We start from the raw sequence: 10,724 nt of genomic DNA, 5'->3' as shown, positions 1-10,724 counted from the left end.
AATCAACTTAATTTTTATATGTAAAATATTCTAATATTAATAATGTTGATAAATAATAAAATGAGGATTTAACCCGTGTTAGCACAAATTTAATGTTATTTTATTAATTCCAACATGTTCTCTTTATAACCCATCTACTATATAACCATATTATATAGTATTTTAAAAAAACTAATTTTACATATTTGTAATATTTTAAATTTTTTATTAAGTTTATATATATTAATTATAATATTTAAATAAATGTGAATCGAAGTTCTTCTTAGTTAAGAATTAAAGCTCACAGGTTTTGAAAAACAAAATAGGAATCAAATTATTGTTCTTGTTTGCAAAGGATTTATAGATAGAATATCTTTAATACACAATAGAAAGTGTAATTAAATATATCATAATTTATGTTTTCCATATTTATTCTGTTGTATTTTTTTTTAGTTGGAATGATATGTAAAATATTTAGGAAACAAAATCTGAAGTAATGTTATTTTTGGAAACTTTTAGGGGTTAATGTTGTAAATAAAATTTTAAATAAGTAAAACTAAAAGGGCATAACACAAAATGTACTTCAAAAATGTTAATATAGATTAACAAAAACAAAAAAAGGGAAAATCACAATTTAAACCTTCAAAGTGTCATTAAGTAGCACTTTAAACCTTGAGATATTTTCACTAACATTATAAATCTTTAGAATGATTTCACTAACACTTTAAACCTTAAAACTAACTTTTCTGTTTGTACGGCCATGAACGATGACGGGGCAATAAAATAGTTAAACTATGCTGGTTTGATTTAAAAAAAATCAAAGCAAAAAAAAACGACAATATATTTAGAAGATTCATTGGTTTCTGGTGAGAAGTCAATCGATTTGAATCAGAATCCAGTGGAGATGCATTTATTAAAATGATTAATAATGTGAAGAATAACGCCGTAAAAGTTTTGTCTACAATGAAGATGAACATAATTTTTTTTAAATCTTTTTATTTATTTATAAAAACTAAAACTAATTAAAAATTAAATTAAACCAACATAATTTAACTATTTTGCGTTGACGAATATTATTATTCCGTTATTTTTTATGGTGATACAAAAATAAAAGTTAGTTTTAAGGTTTAAATTGTTAGTAAAATCATTTTAAAAGTTTAAAGTGTTAGTAAAATTATTTTAAAGGTTTATAGTATTAGTAAAATTTTCTTGAGGTTTAAAATGGCAGTCAAAGTTAATGATATTTGAAAGTTTAAAATGTGATTTTCCTAAAAAAAATAGGGAGTAAGAAATAACGTATGTGTGTGTATAAGGGAATAATGGAAACCGTCTCGAAAAAAGATATTCATACGTTTACAAAATATTATATTGTGTTGTTTATGCACCGTTGGAAAATTCTAACAATAAACACCTCTCTAGTATCGCAGTGAAGCCAGATTCGGTGTTACATTTTTTATTTTTTTGGGAATAAGACAAGGGAACGAAGATGCCCGAACCAAACAACAATAAAGAATATATAAAGGAAGAAACTCAATTTCCTTAATTGGTGAAGTACTTATTAAACAAACATCCAAAAAAATTTCTTATAATAATACCCAAAAAAAGGGAATATGAAAACAAGAACATACGACGTTAACATCAAAAAGCCGTCTTTTTTCTCCAATACTACGAAGATGTATTCCTAAAGCTTCTTCGCTATATGTTGTTTTCTAAGGCTAAAAACAATTGAATCAAAGACATTTTTTTCGAGCTTCCGACTAGTTGTGGGGTGAACAAATGTTTTCACAAAATATTCGGACCGAAACCAACGCAACCAAGTGACTCAGGAATGAAATTAAACCCATAACCGTAACGAGTTTTTGTCTTTGACCCTAAATCTAATACCAACACACAAGACAAAAGTCACACAACACAAAGGTTATTTCGTGTATGTATATAAATTTAATGATCATTTTTTTCTATCTAACACGAGTAACGTTCATTCGATCTTGAGTTATCTCAATAGTTTCTCTACGCAAAATGTGTTTGTTCATGTAAGAAACTAAAATATATGTAAGAAAAATAAACAGTTTTGGTAAAAAGTTTTTCAATTAAAACTTTTTTTTTGCCACCGTATGAACCCAAAACAAAACCTACCAAGAAAATGTAAAAATGTCATTATAGAATCGATTCTACCAAATATTTAAAAATGCTTAAAAAAAATATCTCAAGAAAACGAACGTTGGAGTTTCTATTCCCTTTCTATTTCCGACAAATCCCCATATATACCTTTAAAGTTCTACACAGCTTCCCCTCATTATATATTAATTAACTATCCTTTTCGTACATGAACCTTTATTTATTTTGTTCATATGAATCTTTAGAAAGTTTTTACCCTAACTCGGTAATGTGTTGCTCTAATAGCATTGCTCCAAAGACATATTTAGTTGTTGTGTTGTCTGTGCTGTCTTTTTTTATTTTATTTTTTTGTTAATCTACGTAGACGATTTTAAATCTTGATCTAAGTCCTAAGACAAAGATGCAGAAGAGTTAAATCACTAGAGTACTTTAGATTAATATAGTTCTCTCGTGTGTGCTTAAATAATAACATTATTTATTTTGGATAAGTTTTTAAAATTAGTCTAAAAACTAATTAAGCATAAACAATTGTAGGAACCCTAGCTACCTTATTTTGGTTCACTAAAGTCTACTCAATAAAGGAATTAAGACATATACTTAGCATAATAAAGGCAATTACTCTAACTTAATGTAAAATGTAAAGTCACACAATTGCAGTTCTAAATCTATCATGTGTCTTAATTCAACACGCGCAACACCCATTTCTTAATCTATCATTTCAATGAAAATCTTAGTAATATGAGAAGTTTTGATACATAGTGTACGTCTTTAACTATATAATAAGATAAGAGTTTCATCCTAATCAGCATAATTGAAACGCATAAACTTACGTGCAATGGCCTTAATTAGCCCTTTAAACCTGCGAACAAGCAAACACTATACACCTTTAAGATACCATTAACGAGTTTCGAGCATTGTAGTGCGGAACGCATCTCTCATCTGTTATATCAAATTTAAAGCAATTCCAACAAAATATTTTTAATTATGTTAGAATATAAACTTAAATAAACGTTTTAACTCAACTTTTCTTATTTCGGCTGATTCTACACCCCAACTGAAGTTATTATTTTTTTTCGTAAGATAATGGGGGGGGGGGGGGGGGGTATAAATAGAGTTGACTAATTAACGATAATACGAAAATAAAATGTTTCCACTGTACAAATATATTAAATTACAAATTGTATGACCTTTGTAAGAAAATATTATTAATCTGATATACGACACGGCCATCTTTATGCAAAAAAGTTTAATGTCGTATTCCACTAGTGTTTGACTGTTTGTTCACTATAATTTAAATCAACCAAGTCCATTTCTATAATTATTTTCAGAGCTGACGACTATCATATTTAGAACCATATGTTCAGATATAGTAATCATTCCGTAAATCTCTAAGAGATTTTTGCGACTAAAGAAATATAATAAAATACCAAACAAGTACTTCCATTACAATTACAATTTCTGATTTCGATTAGAATAAGTTAAATTACTGACCCACAAGCTTCAAATTTTTATCAATCTATAAAATTTGGGAAAATTGAAATGATGGGTGATTGGGCCTTTCCCATTATTCTCTTTTCAGGTCACCTCTACACAAACTTCTCCTTTTCATATATTTTAATGATCAGTTATGTAGGAAATAAAGATTATAAGTGTGTGTGATAGATGAATTCTCGGGAAAGTATAAGAACTAACTTTTATTAAGTTTTACTACGTATAAGAGGGGTTTTTAAGGATTATAAGAAACTAACTTTTTGATATTATCGCTATTGACAAGATGTAAATTACAGTTGTGATTTAATTGTAAAGTTAGAGTTTATTTTTGTGAAAAGGAAATTTTAGAGCTTAAATATATTCTATTGCAAAATGTTTTGGGTTTATAAAGTTTGGATTTCATAATTTTAGAGCTTATAATATAAATTATAAATATTAAAAACGAAGAAGATAAATAGAGTGTATACTGGATGGATAGTCACCAGAAACTTGTAAAAGTTTCATAAAATTATAAACTTGTAAAAGTGTTAGTGATAAAATATATATACAAGCGCTTTAAAGAATGAGGGTAATACAAGAGCTTCTTAAATCGGTTGATACAAGTGATGTTCAACATGTTCAGGATGATTTGGAAAGACTTTTTAAGGATTTATACTCTTATGAGATTGCCATTTACGACTGTTTTGCCATAGCGGATATGAAACTGTAATCATTAATATTTTCTTCTTGGATAAAAAGTAAAGTAAGTTTTGATGTCTTTTGTCATTCTATTTTTTTTTACTATGTACGAAATGTTCTCTACAACGGTTTTTAACGGTAGATGAATGTCCATGATTTTAAGAAAATAGTAGACTGTAGAAAAATCATGGGAGCTTTGAGACATTAAAAATATCATGGTAAGATTGATTATATACTTTCTAGAGAAATCTGGATGAAATCTAAAAATAACAAATATCTTGTAGACGATGATGATTGTATATAATTACACATGGCAAAATTTCAAATCGATAATATATATATATAGATATTACCAGCATATTTTTTAGTTATTTATATTCTACCAGCATATTTTTAAAAAAGTATCTAAGAAAATAAATAAATTTTCGAATGTTTTTAAAAGTTGTAAGTGTTCGAAAACTTATAAAGATTGCTACAAACTTACAAATATTTGTAAACAGTTTCACAAATACTTAATTGCAGTACACTTATGTTTTGCATTACTACTAATTCGTTATGAACTGTGCATACCTACTTTCAAATATTTGGTTGTCGGAACTTCAAAATTACTGTTTAATGTTTTCAAAATCTGGTTTACATAAAGGATATAATTTATCTTAAAATATATTACATGCAATTACAATGCATGATCCAGTTATTTTGTTTGTTTTTGTTTTCATACCTGTTTATTAATTATCATTAAAAAACAAATTAAAATCATTGTTATCGGTTGTGTATTCGATTCAAGCTTTGTAGTAGAAATTCAATTCTCTTAAATGGTTCGTTCTTAAAATTTATTAACATATATATTAAAAATCATACTACAAACTGATTTTTTAAAATATTTATATTAATAAATTTTAAGAAACGAACCATATAAGAGAATTAACAAACTAATTTTGTTTGTGAATTATTTTAATAGATTTGTGCGAAATGGGGCTCCTCAGTCCTTGATTCACCGGTACAAAGAAACCCAAAAGATTTGAATCTATTGGTGGGCACAGGGCAATAACCATTATCAATGACAAACAGAACATTACAATGAACAAAGCGTTGAAATTGATCAAAAAGATTTGTGTCTTTTTCTTCAATATCTTCTTCACCCCACCTGAAAAATTCAGGTTGGTCTCTTACAATTTTTTCAATACTTGCCATCATTTAGGTAGATCCAAATCTTTATTATATATCCAGTATCCTTAGATAAAACAAAACCCTTAATCAAAACTTAGTTTTTGTTTGCAAGATTTTCTTACAAAGTTTAGAATTTGGAGCTTTCTGGTTAATGGGTATCAATCAATCATCTAATTTTATTTTATTTTCATAAATAAATGATTGAACTATATATGAATTTTGTCTTCTTTTACAATTCTGGATTATGCCTTAATGTTTCAGGTAAAAATGTGTATTGTTTATATATAGAATTAATATTCTTATAGGCGCAAAAGTTAATTTGTGTTTTTTTTTCTTCCACCACTGCCCACAAGGCATTGATTCTCCCTCATGTTTTAATTTTAATTTTTTTCCCCTATATTCCAAAAAGATTTGTTTTTTCTTGTTTATAAAAAATGCCTAATTTTAATTTCTTTAAACTTATATAAGCACTCCTTTCCCACGGATGCATCCTCTATACGTCTATGGTTTTCTTCTTTCATTCCTTTTCTAGTAGTTTTGGTTAGCTGTTGTACACATTGAAGCATCCTATTGTGAATGATTCAGATTCACTTCTTTTCTTTTATTCCACATTTCCACATCAACCCTTTAATTTGGTGTATAAATACCCGTTGCCTTCTCATATATCTAGCATCATCACTTGTTTGTATTTTGAAACTTGAAAGCTCTCTCAGAAGATAAACTACAAAACCTTTAGAGGAGTCGGTACACTTGAACAACAAATGAGTTATTCTCATCAAAGCATGGGTTCTGGTTTGTTTATTTTTTTCTCTTCTTGATTGTTCATGTTAATATTATCTTGAAATGTTAGTGATTCTTGTGAACAATTTTTAACCATAAGATAGATTCCAGAGATTAATCTGGGATTTGGCTTGAAGTTTCTCTTGTTATCTCTTTAAAAAGACAAAGATATTCTTTTGCTTGAAACTTGTTTGTGACTCTGTATTTGGTAAAATCTTTGAAGGTAGTAGAAATGCAAGGGGGTACGAATTTGGAAGGACTTATGTTGTGAGGCCCAAAGGAAAGCATCAAGCCACTCTGGTCTGGCTTCACGGTCTTGGTGACAATGGGTCTAGGTAACACTCTTCACATGGCTTCTTTGTATATATTATGGTTCATTTTTTTCTGGGTGTGTGTGTCATAGAAGAATTAATCTATCAAAGTAACCTCTTGAAGCTTAGACTCTTGCATGGTGCTTCAACTTTTTTTTTTTCTTTTTTTTTTCATAAGCTTCAACTTTTTGGTGTTTAAATGGAAAAAAAAGAAAAAAGGTTTTCGAAAGTTATTTTTTGGCATGTTCTCTAATACCAATTTTCACCTACAAATTTTATATATGCTACTTCTTTTTTTTTGCTCTCTTTAAAGTCTGTATGTAAATGTTGTGGCCTCAAATAAATAATTAATATTTTCCTTATACCTTTCTTCTCAAATGTCTTCAGTTAAGTTACATTAAAGTTTATAATCTGAAAAAAAAGAGTTGTATATACCTTATTCATGGCTTTGAGGGACCACTAGCCTCACTTAGTTTCTAATGCTGGTAGAGATTTTCTCGTCTCATCTCTCATACTGAAAAGGATATTCCATGTTTTGTGTATTAATCAGAACAAACTCTATCTGAAACATCCATATATGCGTTTCTCACCTATGTCTCTGTTTTTTGCTACAGCTCATCTCAGCTAATGGAAAGCTTGCGTCTTCCAAATGTAAGAATCTGCTAAACATGTTCTGTTATAAATCTTTTTGGGTCACATTACATTATGTTGAAGTTTCTAATAAAAACATAAATGCTATTGCACAGGTAAAATGGATTTGTCCAACCGCTCCTACGCGTCCTGTTTCAAGTCTTGGTGGATTTACCTGCACTGCTTGTAAGATCAGTTCATTCGCTTGAAAACTTCAACAATCATTCTTTGTTGTCTAGAAACTGGAAAAATTGAATTAACAGTAGTTACATAATCAGGGTTTGACGTTGGGGAAATTTCTGAAGACGGTCATGATGATTTGGAAGGTTTAGATGCCTCAGCTTCACATATTGCTAATCTTTTGTCCGCTGAACCAGCAGATGGTAAATAATCCAAATTCATCTAAACCTGATTTTTCAAAATGCATTAATTAAAGCTAAGCATTGACTTTCTCTTGTGATTTTTGACAGTTCAAGTGGGCATAGGCGGGTTTAGCATGGGAGCAGCGATATCTCTCTACTCCGCGACTTGTTATGCTCTTGGACGTTATGGAACTGGCCATGCTTATCCTATTAACCTACGAGCCGTTGTAGGGCTCAGCGGCTGGCTTCCTGGTTGGAAGTAATTACTCTTCAAAGCCCTTTTGTTATACAAACTTTTTGTTCTTTAAATTTTACCTTAATGCTGCATAGTCTTTCTTTATTTTTGTTTTTACTGATAGAAGCCTAACTTAAATTTGTAGGAGCTTAAGGGGAAAAATTGAATGTTCATATGAGGCTGCAAGGCGTGCTGCCTCGTTACCAATCATACTTACACATGGGACTTGTATGTGAAAAACAAGTTGCTTTGTAAAATATATATATTTAGCTTTCCCGTTTAGTAATGTACGCGCTAACCTGACCTTTACCGATTTTTGTGTGTGTCACAGCCGATGATGTGGTTCCTTATAGGTTTGGAGAGAAATCTGCGGAGTCTCTTGGCATGGCTGGATTTCGACAAGCCATGTTTAAACCATACGAAGGGTAATTAAACATCAATAAACAAAAATATGATTTGATTTAATCATTTTTTTAGACATACTTATAAGGAGTTTTGGGATTTATATGTGCTAATGTGCAGACTTGGTCACTATACTGTTCCCAAAGAAATGGATGAGGTTGTTCACTGGCTTACAGCGAGGCTTGGGCTTGAGGGCTCACGCTAATATTTTACAAACTACGATGCATCTAGCTATATAGGTGATACGGTCGACCATAAGAACAAATAAAAACAGGGAGCACAAAGGAATTGGTGGAGAGCATGAAAGAATTAGTGTAGACTTGAGATACTAGTATGTATAATGGTTGGGTTTCTTGGGGGTATATATGTTGTTCAGGGTTCGTCTTTTTCCCTTTATGATTTCTTCTGTCGTTTGTTCTTTTGTCCATGTTAGATTCTTGATCTTGAATAAAAGGGGGTTTTATCAATGTTTTTAAAACCGGACCAAAAAGTGAACCGGTCGGACCGGTTGAACCACAAGTCAATTAGTTTATTGATTTGTTTACATTTTATGAATATAACATCTATTTTTCTATAAATATATTAACAAAATATACATATTTAAGTACTAAACAACTAAAATTAAAATTTTAAATGATTAGATAAAATAACTAGTGATTCTTATATAAATAATAACATTTATTTTTAATTTGGCTTGAATTTGAAGTGTGACAAAAATAAAATATTTTTATTTGAGACCGACCTACCGGTTCAACCACCGGTTCATGGATTTTTAGCAGGGTTTTCCGGTTCTTTGCGAGTTTTTATTTGTTCGGTTTTTAGAGGTAACCTGGACCGCGACCCCGTACGGGACCGGTCATTCTACAAGTGATGATGCTTTAATGGGTCACTAATGGGCTGCAAATTATTGGTAAACATGCCCAATAGGTAGCAATTAATAAGAAGCAGCGGAGGGAAAAAAATAAAATGTTCATATGAGGCTGCAAGGCACACTGCATCGTTACTAATCATACTTACACATGGGAGTTGTATGTGAAAAACAAGTCTCTTTGTAAAATATATATTGTCAGTTTCTCGTTTAGTAAATGTCCGCGCTAAGCTGACCGTACCTTTACCGATTCTTGTGTGTGTCACAGCTGATGATGTGGTTTCTTATAGGTTTGGAGGGAAATCTGCGCAGTCTCTTGGAATGGCTCGATTTCGACAAGCCATGTTAAAACCATACGAAGGGTAATTAAACATCAATGAACACAAAAATGTGCTTTCATTTAATCTATGTTACATGGAAACTCTTTTTAAGGTGCGTTTCCAGTTTCCGAAACAGAAACTCGTGGAAACACGGAAACCAGCTATAGAAACACGATTCCTAAAAATCTTTATTTGGAAACATGATGGAAACTCCGTTTCCGTTTTGGAAACACGACGAAATTTTTTTTTAGCTTAGAAACTTAATAAATAAAATAATTTAGAAATATAGTCATAATACATATAAATATATAATATTATTAGTGTTTTAATTCAACTATTTAATATTTATATTTTGAAGTTGTGTTGTTTCAAATATTTATTTTTATATAGGTTTTAATGTTTGGTATTTTATTATGTACATACATATATATCTAGATATATACACATGCGTTTCCAAAATGTTTCATTTCTTAATTTAATCATCTTTTTAGACATATACTTATGAGGAGTTTTGGGATTATATGTGCTAATGTGCAGACTTGATCAAAGAAATGGATGAGGTTGTTCACTGGTATACAACGAGGCTCGGGCTTGAGGGCTCGCGCTAAAATTTTACAAACTATGATGCATCTAGCTATATAGGAGGTTTGTTCGACCATAAGAACAAATAAAAACTGGGAATATGTATATTCAGGGTTCGTTTTTCTTAATTTGTGATTTATTTTGTCAGTTTGTTCTTTTGTCCATGTTGGATTCATGATCTTGAATAAAAGGGGTTTTATGCTTTTTGTTTTTGGATTTCCCAAGTTCTCTCGATATCTAATTCTAAGACTTCTTAATCAATACTATAAAAACCCCGCTTGTAAGATATAGTTGGGAGAAAGACATTAGTAATAATTAATGTCTTCTAAAATTTAATTAATTTAAAACTAATAACATTGTATATAAAATTTTAGTGACCCATGTCAAAGGAAATATTTCTGAGAACATGGGAGAGGATATGGAATCTTTGAGTTTTGCTGCTGCTTTGTGGTTAACCTTGTTAAAGATGAACCAGACAATGGTAACCAATATTAATCTACAAATAACATGCGTAGTAATTTAGATGTTAAAAAAAAAACGTAGTTTAATAGTGTGCATCAAATTTTTCTCTCCCAAAACACGCGATCCCTCTCCTTTCACCTCCACCTTCGCCGATCTCGGCGTTGGCCCCCGCCGGTCCCCATGACCAAGAAAAAACTTAAAAACCCCCCAGCGACCTCTCCACTGGAGTAGCTTCTCTTTCGTCCCCTCCTAGCAACCCAGCACCGCCTGCATCCTCGACAGCAGCTGGTGTACCCACCTCCTCTAGATCTACGGAGTTACCTGCAACCTCTTCGG

At 30.6% G+C, this 10,724-nt stretch overlaps 1 protein-coding gene across 1 annotated transcript; it reads left to right on the top strand.

Moving 5' to 3' along the window:
- The first annotated feature begins 5,424 nt into the window (after positions 1–5,424).
- LOC104742771 (uncharacterized) lies at positions 5,425–8,623 on the top strand. The gene is made up of 9 exons (XM_010463815.3): positions 5,425–6,228; positions 6,440–6,551; positions 7,142–7,178; positions 7,274–7,343; positions 7,436–7,540; positions 7,628–7,778; positions 7,900–7,982; positions 8,086–8,179; positions 8,277–8,623. Exons 1-9 carry the CDS (start codon positions 6,198–6,200, stop codon positions 8,359–8,361), a joined length of 768 nt encoding a protein of 255 aa, XP_010462117.2. The 5' UTR covers positions 5,425–6,197; the 3' UTR covers positions 8,362–8,623.
- The last annotated feature ends 2,101 nt before the right edge of the window (positions 8,624–10,724 follow it).

This window comes from Camelina sativa, chromosome 14, assembly GCF_030686135.1.
Source record: "Camelina sativa cultivar CO46 ecotype springtype chromosome 14, ASM3068613v1".
Lineage (NCBI taxonomy): Eukaryota > Viridiplantae > Streptophyta > Magnoliopsida > Brassicales > Brassicaceae > Camelina > Camelina sativa.
This window is presented reverse-complemented; position numbering and strand designations above follow the sequence as displayed.